The 25,011-nt window shown below is 37.8% G+C and overlaps 1 protein-coding gene across 1 annotated transcript; it reads right to left on the bottom strand.

Moving 5' to 3' along the window:
* Nucleotides 1-434: 434 nt before the first annotated feature.
* Nucleotides 435-21,511, bottom strand: LOC106882434 (MAP kinase-activated protein kinase 2). Its single transcript, XM_089341748.1, has 5 exons — nt 21,423-21,511; nt 18,681-18,760; nt 8,069-8,195; nt 6,108-6,183; nt 435-603 (listed from the first exon to the last, which is right to left on the bottom strand). The coding sequence occupies exons 1-5, from the start codon at nt 21,484-21,486 to the stop codon at nt 450-452; spliced, it is 501 nt and encodes a 166-aa protein (XP_089197874.1). The 5' UTR covers nt 21,487-21,511; the 3' UTR covers nt 435-449.
* Nucleotides 21,512-25,011: the final 3,500 nt, after the last annotated feature.

Genomic DNA, 25,011 nt, shown 5'->3' with positions numbered 1-25,011 from the left:
GGTTGGACTCTTCTGTTCCCAACAAAAGGCTGTATGCAGGGGCTGTATGAACTGCAGCAGCTGAACAGCAAGCTTTTTTAAGCATGGCCCAGAAAATGGTACATCAACTAACATGGATACAGAGGTACAGAGTTAACGCCACACTAACCATTGTCCAAGACCATCACAGACGATGGATCAGGGATGGCCACCACTAACACCAGGAACCCCTGCACAGATATCACACCCATATTCTTACTGAATATCCGGGGCCTATTACGAACAGGCGGCAAAGACAAGTTTCTATACCTGAAAGACCTAGTTACATGCAATCAAGCAATATGCATGGTGCATTACCTTATGCACGGCAGTTTCCCTTAGTCAAATATTATCACGAATATATTTGAAAGACTGTTCTGACATCTCTAAAGGAGAACCTAATTTTTCCAATGATAAAATATTAAGTACTTTTAGGTACCAGACAAAATCTGAACGTTACCTTCTTGTGAGACTTTGGACCATTCCTGAGGTGGAAAATCATACTGGCCGCGCCGAATTCTTTTCTTCATTCCTGGAGATATCGCTAAGCCTTGGTTGCTATAGAATGGAGGGTAACCACATAACCTGTTAACAAACAAGAAACAGAATTTATTAATGGTTGAATGGATTATTGTGTTGCCAATGTGTCACTGTTCACCTTGGCATGAATTCTGGTGTTGTTATCCCACTATCACCATCATCACCATCAACATTTAATACTGGCATGTGTTGGAGATGGCTTCATCAGCCAGGGGCTGCACAAGGTTTCATTGTCTGTTTTGACCAAGTTTCTACAACTGGATGCCCTTCCTAATGCCAACCACTTCACAGAGCATACTGGGAGCTTTTATGTGGCACCATCACCAAGTGTTTTTTATGACATCTATAATATCACTGCTAGAAATAGCAGTCACTCACCTTAAAATCACATCACGTTGTTATTTTTTTCTTTATTAGTTTCAGCTCAAAAGCTACAGCCATACTGTGGCAAAACATAAGCTACATTAAACAATGGAGCTCTAGAGACATTATTCTTGAAGAAACGTTGGGATGGTCACCTTTGACCATATGTTCATACCTAATCTCTCAAAAATAAGATCACAATACAGACATACATACAGGGTGCAGGCATGGCTGTGTGATAAGAAGCTTGCTTCTCAACCACATGATTCTAGGTTCAGTCCCACTGTGTGGCACCTAAGACAAGTGTCTTGGGCCCAACCAAAGCTTTGTGAGTGGATTTCGTAGTTGGAAACTGAAAGGAACCTGTCATGTATATGTGTGTCTTCGTGTTTGTCCTCCACCACCGCTTAACAACTGGTGTTGGTTTGTTTACATCCCTGTAACTTAGCAATTTGGAAAAGAGACTGATCAGGTGAATACCAGATTTAAAAAGAAAATAAGTACAAGGGTTGATTAATTTGACTAAAATTCCTGAAGGTGATGCCCCAGCATGGCCATAGTCTAATGACTGAGACAAGTAAAAGAGAAAAGATATATTCGCTAGAAACAGCTGTAGTGAGAAGTGGTTCATATTTTGTACCAGATAATATTTTTGAGTTTTTCATTCACTTTTACTACAAAATAGGCATAGGAGTGGCTGTGTGGCAAGTAGCTTGCTTACCAACCACATGGTTCTGGGTTGAGTCCCACTGCATGGCACCTTGGGCAAGTGTCTACTACTATAGCCTTGGGCCGACCAAAACCTTGTGAGTGGATTTGGTAGACGGAAACTGAAAGAAGCCCATCATATATATGTATGTATGAATATAATAATTTATATATATATATATATATATATATATATATATATATATATTATATGTATGTGTGTGTATATGTTTGTGTGTCTGTATTTGTCCCCCCAACATCGCTTGACAACAGATGCTGGTGTGTTTATGTCCCCCGTAACTTAGCGGTTTGGCAAAAGAGACCGATAGAAAAGTACTAGGCTTCCAAAGAATAAGTCCTGGGGTCGATTTGCTCGACTAAAGGCGGTGCTCCAGCATGGCCACAGTCAAATGACTGAAACAAGTAAAACAGAGTAAAAAAAAAAAAGAAAGAGAGTATATAATTTTCATGGTTCTTTGAAGTCAACAAGTCAGACATCCTTATTCTAACCAAGACCTAATCAATATAATTTCTAGCCATAACAAACTTTCATCATTAAAGCCCACAATTAAACAGAATTACACATCAAAGTTTATTTGAGATAATTAGCAACTTTTTTATTTGTTTTTGCTATATATTTTTGTTATACAGGCTATGGTTGTTCTGATGATTTTTCTAAATTGTTGAAATTTTTTTTTGTCTTTGAATTTCAGGAAAATAATATTGATTACCTGAAATCAATATTGATGATGTTGATTATATTAATACAAAGTAAGAGTTACACAATGATGTTGAAATTAGTGGGTGGGACTAGATTATTAGGTGTATAGTGAGAATCAAACCTGATAAAGATTCAAGTAGGTGGGATAAGATTACCTAGGCAACAAGAATGGCACAGGCATGACCATGTGACTAACATACTTGCCTGACAAGTATACAATTCCTGCTTCAGTCTTGCTGTGGAGCACCTTGGACATGTGAATTCCACCACAGGCTCAAATTAATGCTTGTAATGTTAAATATCTTTAATATCACCATTTTTGTTGCCGTATTTCTATTGAAATATGATGTCTTTGTTTTCAATTAATTTTGAGAAATTTGTCCACTACAACTGGACACTAATTTTGTTGTTATTTAGTTTTTCCAGTCTGCTATTTTGAACTTATTGGTGATTTTGCATTTCATCTTTACAGGGTTGATAAAATAAACACCATGTCGATTTCTGGGGAGGGGTTATTGAATTGATTTTCCCTTAAAAAAACATGGCTTTGTGCTTCTGTAAAAAAATCTTCACTGCCACTACTCCTACTACTACTACTACTGTGGTGAACCCTCTTCGGTCATGAATGACCATGTGATTACATCTAGGTTACCTTCTGAGGCACAAGCCCAGGCAAGGTTGTTTATGGAAGACCAACAGTCACCCATGCATACCAGCCTCTCCTTTCCATGCCACCAATGTTATCCAAGAGAAAGGCCAAAGGCCGATGCAGATTGGCACCAGTGATGTTGCAATTCATTTCAAGAGCTGAGTGAACTCGAGCAATGTGAAATAAAGTGTCTTGCTCAAGAACACAACACACAGCCCGGTCTGGGGATCAAACATTCTCAGCCTCAAGATGATGAACCTGATGCTCACCACCACCACCACCACCACCACCACTGCTTCTGCTGCTACTACTACTACTGCTGCTACTACTACTACTACTACTACTACTACCACCACCATTACTACTACTATCATTACTACTACCACTACCACCACCACTAAAAAAAAATCGTTTTTATCTATTAAGTGAAAATTAAAATTCAGAAGGTGTCAGTTTTAAATGTCTACTTGATACAAGCCATGAGCTCATTTCCTCTGTTTCTCTCTCAGGCAATAGTAACATTATATACTTAAGAAAATAAGGAGACTTACTTTTTAAGTTATTTTAACGAGTATTTAGAGGAAGAGAGATGAGAGGGAGGGAGCAGACAAAGTGGAAGAGAGAGTGGGAAACACAGAGAGAGAGAGAGAGACAGAGAGAGAGACAGAGACAGACACTCCTTGTATTCTTTTATATCAGTGGTATTGATGTCTGAGTTCATCCCATCCAAACTAATCTTTACATTCCATCCTAGTTCTGCAAACTATATCATCATTTTACTTTTAATTATGGCTCAGAGGTTAAAAGGTTCCCTTGTCTATCGTTAGGTCCCTCAGTACAGTTCCCCCCCCCCCCCACTGCTTAGGCTTGGGATAACCCAAGCTTTGTAAGGGAAACTGAGTGGAAGCCTATCCAATGATGTTTAATTCAAAAGCTACAGCCTTTGTCACACACTGTGTCTGTGGAATATTCAACCACTTTTTTAAGTAGTTGTCCGGCATGATAACGATTCTGCCAGCTTGCTACCTTACCATCACTCACTGGTAATACTGCTTTCAAGTTTTTGGCACAAGGCCAGCAATTTCAGGAGAGGGATAGGTATTTTACATCAACCCCAATGCTCAACTGTACTTATTTTATCAATTCCAAAAAGACAGAAGGCAAAGTCAACCTCGGTGGAATTTGAACTCAGAACATAAAGATGGACAAAATGCTGATAAGCAACTTTAGCCCAGCCTGCTAATGATTGTGTCTTCTCTTCATTCAAGCCTGTAAAATTATATTTTGTTAATAAAATATTGCTGATATCTAAATTTGTTTTTTCTTTTTTTTTTTTCAATTTATTAAAATATGAGATCCAGGTCCAGATCTTGTAAACATATTTTATCTTTTATCGTTTACTTGTTTCAGTCATTAGATTATGGCCATGCTGGGGCATCACTTTGAAGAATTTTTAGTCGACTGAATTGACCCCAGTACTTACATTTTTGTCAATCCTGGTACTTATTCTATCGGTGTCTTTTGCTGAACTGCTTAGTTATGGGGATGTAAACAAACCAGCACAGGTTATCAAATGGTGGTAGGAGACAAACACACACACATTTCTGATAGGCTTTGTTTAGTTTTCATCAACCAAATTCGCTCACAAGGTCCAAGGCTATAGTAGAAGATACTTGCTCAAGGTGCCATGCAGTGTGTCCAAACCCAAAACCATGTGACTGGGAAGCAAGCTTCTTACCATGTGGTTGAGAAGCAAGCAACTATTTGTGACTAGAGATCTTGTACTTGATTCAGTCTGTTTACTGAGCAGATTAGTACAGTGTTGGTAGACCAACCAGATTGGTAGTGTATTGGTATAGCCCTGGTACGGTCTGTTTACTGGACTTAGAATCATCATTGTAAACAGACAAAAAACAACCAATTAGAAATAATACATTTCTAAATCTCTCAGAGAGATTTATGCAGTAGTGACACATTGAAGTAGTTGAATGCTGTCAACTTAATGTGACAGTCCCATGAAGAGAATAATACTACTGTTGTTCAGACCTAGGAAGCTACACCGCTTCCTGTCGGCCTCGACACATTTCCTGTGTCCTTATGTTTACAAGGGGGAGACAAGCACCTCCACCCAGCTCAGCCTGCATCCAGAGATATGTTTCTGTGTCTTTGCTCGTCATCAATCTGGAGTAGCATGACCTGCTAGTCTAAAGCTCTTGTAAACAGCTTGACAGGCATCTTCGACTAGCAGGTCATGCTACTCCAGACTGATGACGAGCAAAGACTCAGAAACATGTCTCTGGATGCAGGCTTAGCTGGGTGGAGGTGCTTGTCTCTCCTTTGTAAACATAAGGACACAGGAAATGTGTCAAGGCCGACAGGAAGCGGTGCAGCTTCCTAAGTCTAACCAACAGTAGTATTATTCCCTTCATGGGACTGTCACATTAAGTTGACAGCATACAACTACTTCAAAAACAACCAAGTTATTAATCAGTAAATTTAGCTGACAAAACTATTCTGATTACTGATTATCAAATAGAATTGGTCTCCCTGTGAAAGTAACAAGTGATATGAATTTGAGATTATCAATAAATTTGTCAACATTATTATGACATTGTTTGTATCAATATTTTTATTTAAGCCTACCATAATCAATACGTAATTATCATTATCAAACCATGCCAGGTGGAAACCATCTAGTGCATTTTCGTAAAATAATTCTTTTTTTCTTTTTCACTTGTTTCAGTCACTGACTGTGGCCATGCTGGGGCACCACCTTCAGAGTTTAGTCAAACAAATTGGCCTCAGTACCTACTTTTGCTAAAGTCTAGTACTTATTCTATCAGTCTCTTATTGCTGAACTACTAAGTCACCAGTTGGTGGTGGCACACAAAGATAACCACACATTATATGTGATGGGCTTCCATAGAGTTTTCATCTCTGAAATTCACTCACAAGCCATTGGTCAGCTATAGTAGAAGATGCTTGCCCAAACTGTTTTGCAGTGGGACTGGACCCCAAACCATGTTTATAAAGTGAACTTTTTAACCACACAGCATGCTTGCACCAAATTAACCAATATTTCCTCAAATTTTTGTATGAAATACTCACAATATGTACATTATGACTCCCAGGGACCACATGTCACATGATGTGTCATATTTCTCAGGACCCAACACTTCAGGAGCTGGAAAAAAATAAAATAAGAATAAAATTAGAAAAAATATGTCTATGTTGGTTTCAAATTTTGGCACGAGGCCAGCAATTTTAGGGGAGAGGGTAAGTCGGTTACATCAACACCAGTACTCATCTGGTATTTATTTTATCGACCCCCGGAGGGATGAAAGGTAAAGCATTTGAGAATACAGCATTTGAGGAAAAAACAAGAGAAATGTCTATTTTGAGAAGAAAGAAAAGAGAAAAGGTTAAAAAAAGTGTGAAATGAGAAGATTGGACATGGCTGACTGGACATTTAGTCTACTATGGAGACAGTATTTTTTGGTGCTGGAGGTAAACACACACGCACTTACACACAGTGCATGCAGAGAATATACACATACAGAGAGAGGGGGGGGAGAGAGAGAGAGGGAGAGAGAGAGAGGGAGAGAGAGAGGGAGAGAGAGGGAGAGAGAGAGGGAGAGAGAGAGAGAGAGGAGAGAGAGAGAGAGAGTGAGAGAGAGAGGAGAGAGGAGAGAGAGAGAGGGAGAGAGGGAGAGAGAGAGAGGGAGAGAGAGAGAGAGAGGGAGAGAGAGAGAGGAGAGAGAGAGAGAGAGAGAGGGAGAGAGAGAGGGAGAGAGAGAGAGAGAGAGAGAGAGAGAGAGAGAGAGAGGAGAGAGAGAGAGGTCAGAGAGAGAGAGAGAGAGAGAGAGAGAGGAGAGAGAGAGAGAGAGAGAGAGGAGAGAGAGAGGGAGAGAGAGAGAGAGAGGGAGAGGGAGAGAGAGAGAGGGAGATGAGAGAGAGGGAGAGAGAGAGAGAGAGAGAGAGAGAGAGAGAGAGTGACAATGCAAATTATTAATTACTCTTTTACTTGTTTCAGTCATTTGACTGCGGCCATGCTGGAGCACCGCCATGTTGGAGCAAATCGACCCCAGGACTTATTCTTTGTAAGCCTAGTACTTATTCTATCGGTCACTTTTTGTCAAGCGATATTGGAGGAACAAACACAGACACACAAACATATACGCACACATACATATTCATATATATATATATATACATATATACGACGGTCTTCGTTCAGTTTCCGTCTACCAAATCCACTCACAAGGCTTTGGTCGGCCCGAGGCTACAGTAGAAGACACTTGCCCAAGATGCCACGCAGTGGGACTGAACCCGGAACCATGTGGTTGGTAAGCAAGCTACTTACCACACAGCCACTCCTGCACCTGGAGTGATTGATCACAAATGACAAACACTTTATCATTCTACATATATATTTATATCATCATCATCAGTTTTCCTTGCTGGCATGGGTTGGATGGCTTGACCAGAACTGGCAAACTAGAAGGCTGTACAAGATTCCAGTCTGATTTGGTTTGGTTTCTATGGCTGGATGCCCTTCTAAATGCCAACCACTTTACAGAATGTGCTGGGTGCTCCTCATGTGGCACTGGCATGGGTGCTTTTATGTGGTGCTGGCAAAGGTGCTACTTACATGGCGCCAACATGGGTGCATTAAGTGGCATCAGCATAGGAGCTTTTTACATGTATGTGTGTGTATATATATATATAATAATACAAATGATATATGAGCATATGCATGTATACATACATAAATTTACATACCTACATCTACATTATATATATATATATATGTGCAGAGAGAGAGAGAGAGAAAGAAAGATGGAAGGGAAGGGAGGGTGGGAATGCCAAAGACATTAAAACGTCTGATGTAAAATAAGTTAGAGTGGAATTGGTGGTCCCAAAAATGCCTCTACCAAAATGGCTCAACCAAAACATCTCAGATCCCAAAAATTTTGATGACTGATTACTGTAAAAGAAGAAATAATTCATTTTTTAGGATGAGTCTTCCATTTTATTACAGTTTATATGAGCCAAAGAAATATACACACCTGCATAATAAGGAGTAAAACAGGGGGTTTTCAATGATTTCGAAGTGTTCGTCTCTTTGGCAAAACCAAAATCTGTTAATTTCAATATACCATCTTCAGAATTGTTACTGTACAATAAATTTTCTGGCTGAAAATATGGAAAGGAAAATACAAATAATATTTTAGAATATTTGTAATATATTTATCAGTTTGTCGCAGTTATAGAAAAGTAAACATGTGAACATTTTTTGCATATTTTGTTTGGTAAAAGTTAGTAATAGTTTTACTGCCAAAAATTGTTAGCAATGTCTTTACTGCCAACAACAATTAGTGACTGTCTACTGCCACCGACAATTTGATGAAATTTAAAGACACAGACAATAATTTGATAATGATGATAATAATAATAATAATTTATTTCTTTATTGCCCACAGGGGTTGGCTAAACATAGAGGGAACAAACAAGGACAGATAAAGGGATTAAGTCGATTACATCGACCCCAGTGTGTAACTGGTACTTATTTAATCGACCCCGAAAGGATGAAAGGCAAAGTCGACTTCAGCAGAATTTGAACGCAGAATGTAAAGACAGACAAAATATTGCTAATAATAGGTAATACATCCTAAACCATTATTTGAGTGTATATAACTGAATTATACAATCTTTGGCATATTCCTCTCTCTCTCTCCATGTATGTATGTATATTATGTGTGTGTATAAGAAAATGAGATGACAAAGGATTAATGAATATGATGTGCAATTTTTGAAACTACACTTCCTATTCAAGGCTCTGATGAAGCTATAAGGTGTTACTCAGGCACTCAACTATGAATCCACTGCATCTTGTAGCAGAAACAGCTGTAAGCTAATGAAGTTCATAACATAATCGCTTTATTCTTTTGTCACCTTATTTTCTTATTAGCACTCTGTACCTGACTAATGCTTCATTCTGAAGCATATATATTTTGAATTCTACACCAGGTTTCTCAGTTTCTCAATACCTAAGTGAAATATTAAATATATATATATATATATCATCCATCATCATCATTTAACATCAGTCTTCCATGGGTTGCATGGGTTGGATATTTTGTCAGGAACTGGTAAGCCAGAGGACAGTGCCTTGTCTATTGTTCAATGCATTTTAAATATTAAAAAAATTCCAAGACTTAAATCTGACGATGCTGTTTTGGTATTGACTGGAAGATTTTTGCAGGATTTCTACGACGTTGGAATATGAAGAAATGAGTTTATGATGTTAACATCTACGTTTTACTTCAGGGAAATCTTTACAACAGGAAGGACACACTTTACTGCATAGTCTGAGGTAGTCAAATAATAGGATACAGCTAGACAAACACCAGGAACCATAGGGAAGGCCATTGGTTAAAACAACAACCTTCATTTTGAAGACAATAACACACCACTAGAGACATATACATCACTAGATACAGGCGCACAAACACACATACATTACTAGACTTACATACATCCCTACACACACACCTCCATAGACAAAAATATATACATATATCACTAGATACATACACATACACAGATTAGAAACTGGATGTGTTTGTTTACATCTGTTCTGTTCAAGATACAAAGTCACCCTAAAATAGTAAAACGATCAGGGGCCAGCTGTATTTGTTTATATAAACCCCTCCTCTCGCAACCACTCTGTTGACACTGTTCTTCAATAAACTGAAATTTTCCATTAACCCTTTCGTTAACCAACCCGGCTGAAACCGGCTCTGGCTCTGAGTACAAATGCTTTGTTTTCATAAGTTTTTGAATTAATATCTTCCACCAAACCTTAGTCACAATTTATGTTGCTGCTGCTGCTCTAAGTGTTTACTCAAAAATAAACATGACTCAATGTTCACTTCTGAGTGAGTATTATTAGATTTACATGATCTAAACCAGTTTAGATTATGATAATGTAACAAATAGAATTATTATTATTATTAGAGATAATAATAATAATAATAATTGCCCTCATGCAGTACCAGGCAGTGGCTCTCATGGCTTTTGATCTTAACTGATTGGAAGTGTTATTATGTACATTGTTTTGTCTTGGTATAAAAAGATGGGCTACAGCAAATATTCTGCTCAATACCAAAAATTAGCTTGTCAGTTGCTTGATCTTGACCAGTTAAGCATGTCCATTAGTGGCTGACAATATGTGCATCTCTGATCATGAGCAAAAGTAGTGAGGGAACCATGTGTCAAGAGGAATTCTTTGGGGTTTGAATAATGGGTTCATCATCCTTAAATAAACCTTATTCAGGGACCTTTTGAGCAGGATGGGCTACTCAACCTGAAGAAAATTCTAACTGGGTCCCACCTGCGAGGTCATGTGCTGTTTATTTTGATATAAGATCACCATTTACATTATTTACATTTGACGGATATTCGTCCTCATCTTGTTTGTTGTTAACACAACGTTTCGGCTGATATACCCTCCAGCCTTCGTCAGGTGTCTTGGGGAAATTTCGAACCTGGGTTCTCATTCCTATCGATGTTACTATTATTATTATTATTATATTATTATTATTATTATTAATCAGGTCGCTGCCGTGAATCGAACTCGGAACCTTGGGGTTAGTAGCCCGCGCTCTTAACCACTACGCCATATGCCCGTGGGCAATTATGGGGTGAATTTTAAGGTTTATAAATCTATTATTTTTCTATCCTTTCTCAATACCGGTATATCAGCCGAAACGTTGTGTTAACAACAAACAAGATGAGGACGAATATCCGTCAAATGTAAATAATGTAAATAATTCCTCATCTCTTAAATATAGAACTGTATAAGATCACCATGTCGTGCACATATGGTTGTGATGAGTGTGTCTGGTGTACCCTTAGATGGGTAGTCATGATAGTTATACTGGGCTTCGTATATTTGTACCCCTGTGTCACTTTGATGGCATGCACTGCTCTCTCACACAATGATGATAATAATAATGATAATAATAATAACATTAATAATAATAATAACAATAATAATAATAATGTGGCAGAGGACTAATTAGCATAGACCATTGTATAATGAGTGAAAGGAAAATGCTTGCCAAGTATTTGATAAATAGTGATGAAGACCTGCTGCAATATGCCACGAAAGATATGGGTGTAAATGCAGATGAAATGATGGGCAAGGCAGAGTTTAACCAAAGAACTGAGAAGAGAAAAGAAGACCTTTTTGAAATGAGAATGCATGGGCAGTTTGAAAGGAATACACAAGACGTTAAGGGTAATACAGCATCGTGGGCATGGCTTGAGCGAGGTGATTTGAAGCATACCACCGAAAGCCTGATCATTGCTGCACAAGACCAGGCTCTTGCTACCAATTCAGTGAAGTATAACATCTATAAAACTTCTGACACCCAGAAATGCAGACTCTGAGGAAAGAGTGTGGAAAATGTGACCCACTTGGTAAGTAGATAGAGCCTTGCACAAAAAAAATACAAGCGCCACCATGATAAAGTGTGTGTGTATCTTCATTGACTCTTGTGCTGTAAATACCAATATGAAGTAACAGAGAACTGGTATGAGCAAGTACCAAGTAAAGTTATGCAGGAAGATGGAGAAGTAATGATACTCTGGGACTATGATTTTCAGATGGATAGTGTAATCAAACACCGTCAGCCGGATGTTGTCATATTGAACAAGAGAGACAAATACTGTCAGATCATTGATGTAGCCATACCAAATGACATGAATGTTGTGAGTAAAGAGGTTGAAAAAAATCATCAAGTACTCCAAACTGAAAGAGGAAATGGCAAGACTGTATGGAATGTGAGAGGGTAATGTAAAAGTGATATCAGTGCTGATTGATGTGTTGGGCTCAATCCCATTGAAACTTCAAGACTTCTTAAGGCAACTGGGAATCCCATGCAAGATTGATGTCTTGCAAAAAGCAGCTTTATTGGGCACAGCGCACATCTTAAAGAAAGTATTATGTGTCTGAGGTCCTTGTTGTGACTTAATAGATGACTAAAGACTCCGGTGCATTTTTACCTACACTGTGTTACAAAGGAATAATAATAATAATAATAATAATAATAATAATTCTGTTCTTTGTAGTCTCATGTGATAATTATCAATACTTACAAAATTGTTAGAAAGATAATTGATTTCAGTTAATGAAGTTTTAATAAACTTGTACTTATGAGTGTATTATGCCTTATGAGTGTATTAGGTAGATGAAAACTGTGTGGAAGTCTGTTGTAGGTGTGTGTGTGTGTTTGTTTACTACCCACCAATGCTTGACAACCAGTGTTGATTTGTTTACATCCATATAAAATAGCAATTCAGCAAAAGAAACAGATAATATAAGTACCAGACTTAACAAACAAACAAAAAAAAACTGGGATCAATGGGTTTGACGAAAACTCTTCAAGGTGGTGTCCCAGCATGGGCACAGTTTATTAACTGAAGCAAATAAAAGATAAAAGATATATCTCAACAAACACAGGATGTGTGCAGCTGGAATGTCACTCACCCTTCAGTCATTATTTTTCCCACCCCATCATCCACCCACAGCCATATCACGACAATACTGGCTGTGAGGTAGAGGTGGGCATGGGTGGCCTGTTATCTCAGAACAACAAACACAATATTTCATAACAGAAGATAAAAAAAAAATTAATTTCTTATTATGATCCATGTGTGAGATTATTAACTTGTTAGCATTCATATTATTGTCAAAATTAATGCTTTTTTATTTACATTGCTTTGAATTAATCATGCCTTATCTTGTAGCAATGAGATTTTGATGAGGTAACTGTTAATTCTTTAGAACGATATTGTAGGGTTGGTGTGAGAGGCCAAATCTGGCCAGTTTGAACCTAAGGCAGGTAAAATATTTTTGAATTAATCATGCATTATCTCGTAGCTTTGAGATTTCGATGATGTGATTGTTTATTTTTAGAATGACATTGAAGGATAGGTGTAAGAGACCAGAACTAGCATGTTTGAACATGGAACAGATAGACTATTTAGGCCAGACATGACCAGTTTAATTGCCAAAAGGTTAATAATTATTATCAATTTATACCATGTTATAAACTCTTCAGCACTTGAATCGGCCATTTGACAGAGTAATCTGAATGCTAGATAGCTTATCCTCATTTCATCATTTTTTAACCCTTTATTCTTATAAACCCTTTAGCATTTAAACTGACCATGTCTGACCTAAATAGTCTATCTGTTCCATGTTCAAACATGTTAGTTCTGGCCTCTTACACCTATCCTTCAATGTCGTTCTAAAAATAAACAATCACATCACTGAAATCTCAAAGCTATGAGATAATGCATGATTAATTAATTCAAATCAATGTGGATAAATAAGCATTGCATTTGACAGAGAAATCTGAATGCTAGAGAGTTAATCCTCATTTCATTATCTTTTTAACTTCCACTTTTCCATGCTGGCATGGGTTGGATGGAGTTTATCGAGGCAGATTTTTTTGTATAGCTGGATGACTTTCCTGTCACCAACCCCTCACAGTTTCTGAGTCAGGTAATATTTCCCCCCTGGTCAGACATGTTCTTGCAGAATATTGTAAACAAATGACATTCATTTACAACAATCACACAATGTGATGCCAAGACAAGAAAAACACACACACACACACACACACACACACACACACACAAACACATACATGATAGGCTTCTTTTAGTTTCTTATTTCTTTACTGCCCACAAGGAGCTAAACACAGAGGGGACAAACAAGCACAGACAAAGGTATTAAGCTGATTACATCAACTCCAGTGCGTAACTGGTACTTAATTTATCGACCCCAAAAGGATGAAAAGCAAAGTTGACCTCGGCGGAATTTGAACTCAGAACATAGCTCACCACCCTCAGTTCTTTTAGTTTCTGTCTACCAAATCCACTCACAAGGGGCTGCAGTAGAAGACACTTGTAGTGAGATTGAATTGGAAACCATGTGGTTAGGAAGTGAAGTTCTTAAGCACCGAGCTACCTAGCACACACACACCCCTGTGATTAACAGCAGTGACATATAGTGGGAGGAAAACTTATTGGATTCTAAATAACTTCTTTCATTTAAACAGATTAAAAGCAAAACAAAGAATGTGTTTCTTAAAACAAACAAGTAGGTTTTCAATCTTATCTTCTTGCTGATCTCATCATAAAAACAAAATGGATTACTGTCAGGAAAACAAAACAGGAAAACAAAAAACCTTTCTCTACAGATAACAACAGCAACAACAACAAAAGTAACAATGACCTAACAACAAACAAGATAAAGAGTGGAAAACTGTTTCTTGTTTATTAAATATTTTTTATTTACGAATCTTTTTCAATGAAATGTTAAAATAAAATAAGGCTTTATTATCATTTTGTTGTTGTTGTTAAGTCTAGAGTGGCTTTTGATTTGAACAAACCAATGAACAAAGGCATTCCAGTCGTGACCACCCACATTTATAAATATTAACTTCTCATTTCCAAACTATTTACTTCCACAAACAAAACTAAGAGTTTTTCAGTGAAAAGTACGTTTCAATTTATTTATTGAAATTAACTTCCGTACCAACATGGAAGACGTATGTTTAAATGCGATGATGACGACAACAATGATGGTGACGAGGATTATGATGACAATGACAGTAATGATGATAATGATGATGACGATGAGGAGGAGGAAGCGGAAGCCTTTTGAGAAAAAATCTTGAATGTTTTTAAATAATAATTAACCCATTCCATTATACAACAGAGGCAGCAGAGAGCATTCATATATTGAACCTGTTATTACTGATAATCAATATTGATTTCTAAAACAGGTTCACCAACTACCAATGTACTGACCCCCACTATTTAACTGGTATGTTATTCTATCAACCTCCAGAAAGATTAAAAAAAAAACTCAAGCTGACTCTCATAGGATTTGAACTCTGGATGTCAGTAACTATAACTAAAAACTGGTGGTAGCAATAATAATAATAATCCTTTCTGTTATAGGCACAAAGCCTGAAATTTTAGGGGAGGGGACTAGTCAGTTACCTCAACTCCAGTGTTTCACTAGTACTTAATTTATCGGCCCTGAAGGAATGAAAAGCAAAGTTGACCTCGGCGGAATTTGAACTCAGAACGTAAAGATGTACGAAATGCTGCTAAGCATTCTGCCAGGTGTGCTAATGATTCTGCCAGCTCGCCACCATATTAATAATAATAATAATAATAATCCTTTCTACTAAAGGTACAAGGCCTGAAATTTGGGGAGAGGGGACTAGTTGATTACATTGACCCCAGTGTTTCACTGGTACTTAATTTATTGACCCTGAAAGGATGAAAGGTAAAGTTGACCTTGGCAGAATTTGAACTCAGAAAGTAGTGATGGCTGAAAAACTGCTAAGCATTTTGCCTAGCGTGCTAATGATTCTGCCAGCTCATCCCCTTAATAATAATAGTAATAATAATAATAATAATAATAATGAGTCAATATGGAGAAAAAAAATCATCTGTGAAAAACACATACAGTGAGACATACATACACACAGATACACACAAAGATGCATACACACACGTACAAATATGTACACACTCAGACAGAGACAAGGTTAAATTGTTGATAAGGTAAAGTGTCATCTGGCCAGAGTCATTCTGGATAGCAACACCACCACCAACAACAACAACACAAAGTGTTTTGTAAACAAACAAAAAAGAAACGAGAAATAGGAAAAACAGGTGGAAGGTTTCATAAGTCACACACAACGAACTGTTAATATTATTGACAATTAAATACAAAGACATTGGTATTTAACATACTACAGAAGGTGGGGCCACTTAACTTCCTTGTACATATATACTTGAGGTTTAATGTACCAAATAGGAGGGGAGAGATACTAACATACCCGACCTACGCTTACAATACTAGAAGGTTGAACATAAATTGTGGATTGAAAACACTCAGTAAATAAGCATACTTCCCAACGACATGGTTCTGAGTTCAGCCTCACTGTGTGGCATCATGGGCAAATGCTTTCTACTATAGCCTCGGGTCAACCAAAGCCTTGTGAGTGGTAGAATTTAGTAGAAGGAAACTGAGAGAAGCCCACCATCATCATCATCATCACTTAACATCTGTTGTCCATGCTGGCATGGGTTGGATGGTTTGACCAGGGCTGGAGAGCTGCACTAGGCTCCAGTCTGTTTTTGGCATGGCTTCTGTGGATGGATGCCCTTCCTAATGCCAACCACTTTACAGAGTGTGCTGGGTGCTTTTCATGTGGCACCGCACAGGTGCTTTTACATGGCACTACATGGGTGCTTTTATGTAGCGTCACATGAGCATTTTTATGTGATGCTGCATAGGCATATTTACGTGGCACTGCATGGGTCCTTTTACGTGGCACAGACACTTTTATGTGACATAGCTCAGGTCAAACCGTCCAACCCATGCCAGCATAGACAACAGATGTTAAATGATGATACTGATGATGATGATGATGATGGTAATGATGATGGGATTCTTTTAGTTTCTGTCTACCAAATCCACTTACTTTAAAAGGAAAGTGAGGGTGGAGAGGGAGGTGCTGTCCTCAAATGAATTTTTATCAAAAGGTGGGTGAGAGTTGCGAAAATGGCAAGAGTGGATAGTACCACTCTAAGTGTAGTCCAATGAGGCAGAGAAAAAGGAATTGGAGAGAGTATCTGTCCTTTGTATTCAGGGAGATCTTGGACGGAGGAGTTCCTTGAATAACCCAAGAGGTCCTCCTGCATCAGGAGGACCACATTACTGTCATTTTTCGTTACCCTTTCTCTTACTGTCGTATACTGTGTATACTTCCCTTCTTTTATTGCACACCGAGCATACTTTTCTTTTCCTTCTTTTTTTATCATTCCATAGAATGTAACCCCCAACACTCTATGTCTGTCTTTGTACTGTCCCCGCAACCCCATAACTTCACCCTGGTGGTAAATGAAAGAAATCATCATTATTATTATTATTATTACTATTCTTATTATTATCAAGGCAGCTAGCTGACAGAATTGTTAGCATGCCGGGCAAAATGCTTAGTGGTATTTCGTCTGCCGCTACATTTTGAGTTCAAATTCTGCCGAGGTCAACTTTGCCTTTCATTCTTTCAGGGTTGATGAAATAAGTAACAGTTATGCACTAGAGTCGAGGTAATCAACTAGTCCCCTCCCTACAAAAATTTTCAAGGCCTTGTGCCCAGAGTAGAAATAATAATAATTCTTATTTTTTCTGACCAGGCTCCCGTGATTTTATGGGTTTTTCCACGTGTAACCTTTCCTTTTTCGAAGCGCCTCCCCCTTTGGGAGTTCTACTTATTTATTTATCTATTTATTTATCTATTTATTTATTATATCTTTCTCCGTTTTCTTCCTCTGTTTAGACGAACTTTCCTACCTTTTCGGACAAAACCTTTTGCAACCTTCGTCCTGTCTTTGTCCTTATATGTTTTTAATTGATATTAGCCCTTGTGGCCAATAAAACAAATTAATTATTATTATTATTATTACTATTCTTCTAATTATTATTCTTATTTTTATTATTATTAATGCAATGAGCTGTCAAAATTGTTAGCATGCAGGGTATGCATTGCCCCTCCGATGCCATTTTTTTAATTGTTGTTGTTGTTGTTATAATAATAATAATAATAATAATAACAATAATAATAATAATAATAATAATAGCAGCAAGCTGACAGAATCATTAGTGCACCAAGGAAAGCGCTTAGTGGCATTTCTTCCGACTTTACATTCTGAATTCAAATGTTGCCAGGGTCAACTTTGCTTTCCATCTTTTCAGAGTCAATAAAATAAGTACCAGTTGAATACTGGGGTCAATGTCATTGACTTAACCCCCTCATTTAAATGACTAGCCCTGTGTCAAAATTTGAAACTATTATTATTGTCGTCACTATTGTTTTTGTTGTTGTTTGTTGTTTTCGTAAGAGATAAAATCAAAGACAATCCTCTCTCTAAAGATATCAAAAAACAGAAAACTAAAAAGTCTATGAATGCCAGTGTCAATGGCAGATCTTATCTCCAGATTTTGAAATACTAAACAAATGACTAACAACAAATATGTTTTCTAGATAAACTTGAGATGTCTGTCCCTCTTCTATTAAAGCAGACTGAGGCATTTTAAACTCCTGCAGTACGATATGAACTTATAATTCATCAACACACAATAACTTGGGTTTCAGCAATAATTAACCTTGGGCTAACTTTAAAAATTACTGCAACCAAGTGAGGTCTTTTAAGTCATATTCTGGAACACCTAGATCACTCAAGTAGGGAGTTATTGTTTACCAAAATATCTTCAGGTGTTGGTGGTTTATCTAGTAATTCTTGCACTTCATATTTGAGGCTCTGATGAAGCTGTAAGGTGTTTACTCAGGCACTTAACTATGTGTCCACTGCATCTTATAGCAGAAACGGCTGTAAGCTAATGAAGTTCATAAGATAATCATTTATCTCTTTGTCATCTCATTTTCTTGATGATGATTCCTGAGAGAATTAGGTACTTAAATAATATGCACCAGGTAGGATTATACACACACACGCCATCAACATTCAGCGAGCACGGCAGCAGTTTCATAGTCATCAAACAATGATAATCCAACTCACCTTAATGTCTCGATGAGCAATATCCATAGAATGTAGATGATCGATAGCAGTAGCAATATCTCTGATGATGGCAGCAGCTTCTACAAAAACAAACAATATTTCTCTTAAATATAAATGCTTAAACACAATAAATATATGCATGCAGTGGATAAAAGTACATACACACACACATACATACATAGAGGGTGTGGTGAATAAACTGTTGTTTAAATTTCGCAAAAATGATAAATAACACTGACATCTCATTTTAACAGATATATTTACCAAGATTACATAAAAAATATCTTGAAATATTAAGGAGTAAATCTATTCAATAAAATTGCCATTGGCTTCAACCACGGCCTCCAGATGACTTCAGAATCTCCAGGACAAACATATTCTGAACCAAACATTTTTGAGAATGGAACAAGTTTAGAAGTCATTGATACCTTTGTTTACCTTGGAAGTAAACTGTCAAGAGATGGTGGTCTTGAACAGAGATATACTATCGAATAGGGAAGGGAAGTGTTGCATTTGGAAATCGTAAAAAGCAAGTATGGCGGATCAAGGTATTTTCCTGCAGACAAAAATCAGTGTCTATAAAGCATGTACTTCTTTATTCACGTGAGACAAGGACAACTTACAAGTGTTGTATAAAAATGCTGGAGAGATTTCATCAAAGTGCCTCAGACATATTTTAGGAGTCAAGTGGGAAAGTTTCATACCAAATACAGAAGTTTTGCACATGGCACATTGTAACTCAGTTGAACAATATGTTATCTTGGCTTATATGAGATGGACTGGACATGTTATTAGAATGAAAGATGAGCAATTGCCAAAGTGTTTTTTTTATGGTGAGCTCAACTCTGGTAAGGGAACACAACATAAGCCAAGGAAAAAGTATAAAGACTGTGTGAAGGAACAAGTGGAGAGGTGATGTTGGGACTAATTGCAATGCCTGGGAGGAAAAGATGGTTCAGCACCCTGAACTTAAAAGGGCCTGTCGCAAAGGAACAATTGGAATTGTAATCAACAGTGAACATTGGACATGTATTATATGTGATCATGTTCTGTTGTCAAAAGCAAGATATATAAATCATATGCAGTCACATGAAAATCGAAATGCCCAGATAGGTAATAATCTTGGAAACCAACTGCCTCTTGCAACTTGTGTTATATGTCACAAAATCTTGTAAGACAATATCTGGATTTAAAAGACATATGCTAGTTCACAAAAACATTCCTTCAGAATCAGATTCCAAAGGACAAAGATGTAGAAGAAACTTGAATAATATCTGCCACTTGTGTTGTTTCAAACCCTGTCAGTCGGCAGCTGGTCTTAAAAGTCATCTGAGGGTTTGTGCTGTGTGATGGGGTGTTATGTGTGTGTTGATGGGACAGCTGTCATCTGTCAAGATGAAGCAATCATCATTATATATATATATATATATATATATATATATATAATGCAAGAGAGTTAGGGGTTGAGGATTCAACCCACTAAGGAATAGTATCTATCCAATATACTGCTGGGAGGGTACCCAATTATTGTTACACTAGTGTTATACCAAGTGTAATAAGTGGGTGCGGGTAAAAGGGGGGGGATTAAAGGCACATGACTCAGTTGTTAGAGTGCTGGGCTCACAATCAGGAGGTGTGAGCTTGATTCCCAGATCGGGCTGTGTGTTGTGTTTTTGAGCATGGCACTTTTTTGCTCAAGGTGCCATACAATGGGACTGAACCCAGACCATGTGGTTGGGAAGCACACTTCTTACCACACACAATCCCACTTGATAAATGACTATCATGGTGCTAGTTCTATCTCATTCATGGCGAAATCACCACACCCTCACTCACATTACAACAGAACCAGTCCTGTAACACTTGGTTCTTGTTAAATAAATTAATACATCCTCTACTTAATGTACTGGGCCTGTTGCTTTAATCATTAAATCATCAACATCCTGGGGCATCTACCACCTTCAGGAGTTTAGTCACTTAACACGAGGACATACTGTATTGTTCTTTATTCACAAAGTTATGTTGTTTGTAAACCTATTAATCATTCATTGAAGTGTTGTTTGCGCATCTAAAATTTCACTCATTCCACACATATTTGAAATTGTAGTGAATAAAATGTCCACTTGATAAATAAACCTTCACTCATGAGTACATCAAAACCAATGTCTCACCATTCAGCTGTGTCCTCTCTATCCCTTGTGTCTATCTAATATTACAACAGTCTCTGCCCCTTCTCAATCCATCACTAAACACTTTCTCTGCATCTTTCTAGAACAACCTCCTTCCCTATATCCCCCCCCCCCCACTAAACAACTCACTTTCAAAAGATTTAACTCAGTGGTTCTCAACCAGGGTCCATATAAGATTTTACTGTTAAAATTAATCTGCAATAAAATTGGTTATACTTCTACAATGCACAAAGTATTTTAACAATTTTTTTTTATATAAAATTCCTAATAATATTTAATTATAAAAATATATGATTTTGTTTTAAATGGAGGTCCAGTGGAGTAGAATAGGAATCAATGGGGTCTGTAGGCAAAAATCCCACTGTTGTTTCCCAGTGTAGAAGGTTCAGGAAAACCTTCACACACTGACCATTCTCAATAGATTCTAAATATTTGAAGACAGCTCTTCTTTACTATATTAAATTATGAAGAGGTCAAGAAAGGCTGAACACCTCACACTTGCTAGGTATAGTTTAAAGAAACACTCAATCCATTAGGAATAGGGATTCCTTACCTTGTTCAGTAAATGCTGAATGTGTTCTTTCTTGGATTCTAGTAAATAATTCTCCACCTTTCATACTGCAATAGAAGAAGAAAAGTATTGAAGTTTATGTTAAATGTTGCTGGCATGAAGACTAAATCATTAATGTCTTGCTGACTAATTGACTGAAATTCCAGAATGTTCAAGGTTTCATTAGAAAATATAGTTAAAAGAAGATTAGTTCAAACATTAACGAAAACACAGGTCCATCTGGAATTGTATATGGCACACAGGCCAATAGGAATGATGGATGGCACACGGGGCCAATGAGAATAACATATGACACACAGGGCCAATAGGAATTATGTAGCACACAAGGCCAGTAAGAATGACATGGCACACAGGGCCAGTAAAAATGACATATGGCACACAAGGCTAATATAAATGACATATGGTAAACAAGGCCAATAAAAATGACATACAGCACACAGGGCTAATAGAAATGACACATGACATACAGGGCCAATAGGAATGATATGGCACATAGGGCCTATAGGAATAACAAATGTCACACAGAGCCAATAGGAATGACAGGTATGGCACACAGGGCCACTAGGAATCAGCTTTATGATCAGAACCATCTACAATCTCTTTCCTATTGTCCCAAACTCTAGGACAAATGGGAGAAAAGACTGTAAATATAAGCTCTTCTTTGTACAGGGGTGGACAGACTGTAAGAGATAATGTGCAGTCGATGCTGTAAGGTTGTTCATTTGTAGACTTAAATAGTTGTAGGAAATTTGAAGTCAACGTAAAAGTAGTTCCAAAGAAAAATCAAAGGAAACATGCCCCACACCACCTTCTCTGACAATGCTACAGAATGGGAAATGGAAGTAAATTTGATGGAATTTCAAGGAGAGAGTAGAAAGCAATGAGACACATTCCACATCTCAGATTATGTGAATAAAAATAGAACAGGACCGAACTATGTCATTTGACTCTCAGATTAATGAAGAATTCAAAGTGGTTGATTACAGTGGTTGGTTTCACAGTTGGCACAATTTGGGTTAGGCTGGGTTGCTCGTCTGAAGTAACAAGAATGAGAATATAAGTGGAGGGAATGATGAATAATCTGATCAGAACTTACATAATTAGGGGTTAGAGGCTGAATAAGTTTGAGAACCCTTTGGAGGAGGTGGCAGAAAATGCATTAACTCTATGTCTGTGACAGGATGTGAGAGAAAGAAATCAGTTTATTCTGAGAAATTCTATAAAACAGCAATAAATTCAGTGATTAACTAAAAGCACACAAATTCAAAATCACAATAAGGAACCTGTCTATGCATACCAGTAATAGCAGGAGAATGTCTGGAAGAATACCAAGAAGTTGAGAATGAAAAAACTAATTTAGCAATCCCTTCTGCCAATCTTTCAGCTCTTCAAGTCCCACACAAGAAGTCTAAAGGCACTTCTTGTTTTATACAAATAGATGTTTTGATGAAAGCAGATCCTATTTAATATGCTAAATCACAATGTTTGGCTTAACATTGCCACAAAGTTAAATATTTAGAAATTAAATAACAGAAACATGACCAAGGAAAGTATAGCTGGACTATCCTAAACTATTTGCATTAGGAGAGTCACCTAAGTATGTAAATATGTATGTGGACACATCCTATGAATGTATCAGTTATTAACATTCAACAGTAAGAAAAATTAATTAGCCATATTAACAGTATTCTTAACAGACCACACACACACACACACACACACACACTTCCTATAGAAAAAATAAAGTTAAGGTCTCAGTTTGCCATAACAGGATTTCAAATTCAGTTGTCAGACTTTTACCAACAATTAGAGATATCGGCAAAACTTAAGAACAGCTTCACAATATCCTAAAATCATTTTGGTTCCTGTTCAAGTTCTTAGTAAATAAGATATTTCCAGTGTGTCACATCCTTTTACTTGACAACACAACAGATTTAGGTGAACAACAATCTAAAAATAAAATCTCTCCAGAGACCCAACCTACTAGACAGAGCAGATAGATGACCCTCAATTCACATTCTACTAACCTAAGCAAGATAAAAGGCACCTGTAGGGTAGTAGGGATGTAGGCTTAGAATATTTGTGAAAGAACGACTGGAATATCTTTGAATTATAGTTCTGTGTTTAATGACGATCAACTTGAGAATAAACAAGAACTGCGCCGCCGCCGCCACCACCACCACCAACAACAACTAGCTACAAGTAATGCCTACAAATTCCACCACCATTTCCCTTCTTAGCAGCAACACCAAAGACTATCAGGCACAACCATTCGCCACACTCAACACTATACACACACACACACACACACACATACACATACAAATACACACATATTTTTTTTTTTCATTTTATCTAGTTTCAGCTCATGAGCTGTGGCCATGCTGGGGCACCGCCATTAATGGTTAATATTCATCTGTCATTGTGGACGAGGGCCAAAGATATCACACAGGAGAAGAAGATGGGTCGTGGTGCATCCAGCTGTGGACAATCAGGTCGATGTATGCTCAGAAGGTTCTGCCACAGGTTGGGAACTGGTGGTCTGCTGGGAATGAAGGCAAGGAGCTGACTTTGGACTCGCACAGCTCACATTTTGTTCATGTTCCTGCAATTCTATTCTGTTCATAGGAAGTGACACCTCTGTTGGTGCAGCTATAGCAGGCAGGGCGGTTTTGTGCTTACTGAAAGCACTTCAGTGAGGCCTTGAGCGTATACAAATACACACGTATACTGGTGTCACATCTGTGCTGGCACCACCATGTAAAAAGCTCCCATGCTGGTGCCACATAAAAAAAAGCACCCAGTAACTCTGTAAAGTGGTTGGCATTAGGAAGAGCATCCAGTTGTAGAAACCACATCTAAACAGACAAATGGAGCCTGGTGCAACTCTCTGGCTTGAAGGCTCCTTGTCAAATTCGCCAATTCATGTCAGCATGGAAAACAGATGTTAAATGATGATGATGATGATGATGATGATAGTGATGACAAGCTTCCACACCACACAGTTTCCGTTTACCAAATTCACTCACAGGGCATTGGTTGGCCCTGGGATATAGTAGAAGACATTTGCTCAAGGGGTTATGCAGTGGGACTGAACCTGAAACCATGTGGATGCAAAGCAAGCTTTGAAAGTACACAGCTCTGCCTGCACCAGATAAACGTAAACCACTAACACACACATACACGCACACACATACACGCATACAAACACACACACACACACACACACGCATGTTCACACACAAGCATGCTCACATACTCACACACACATGCACTCACACACAGATACAGACACACAAACACACACACATACAAACACACACACACAAACATACACACACACAGACACACAAACACTCACACATACATACATACATACACACATACATGCTCACACGTGCAAACACACACACAGACATGCGCAGATATGTTAGTAGCCATTCTGGTCACCTGCCAATGCCAACACTTTTACTCTGAACTCCTGGATTATTTTCTATCTTATTGTTGATAAAGGGAATCTTTCCCTAAATATAACAGAACCATTAAATAACCTTTGTAAGGTAATACAATA

The sequence above is a fragment of the Octopus bimaculoides genome, chromosome 25 (assembly GCF_046866305.1).
Source record: "Octopus bimaculoides isolate indiv1 chromosome 25, ASM4686630v1, whole genome shotgun sequence".
Classification (NCBI taxonomy): domain Eukaryota; kingdom Metazoa; phylum Mollusca; class Cephalopoda; order Octopoda; family Octopodidae; genus Octopus; species Octopus bimaculoides.
The sequence above is the reverse complement of the archived record's forward strand: the minus strand, read 5'-3'. Positions and strand labels throughout refer to the sequence as shown.

What these genes read in the sequence shown, in the direction of transcription:
- LOC106882434 (XM_089341748.1), bottom strand. Translation starts at nt 21,486, where the DNA reads ATGAAAGGTGGAGAATTATTTACTAGAATCCAAGAAAGAACACATTCA. An exon ending in TTCAGCATTTACTGAACAAG is followed by an intron (nt 18,761 to 21,422) that starts GTAAGGAATCCC and finishes TTGTTTTTGTAG; the next exon opens with AAGCTGCTGCCATCATCAGA. An exon ending in TTGCTCATCGAGACATTAAG is followed by an intron (nt 8,196 to 18,680) that starts GTGAGTTGGATT and finishes CCATATTTTCAG; the next exon opens with CCAGAAAATTTATTGTACAG.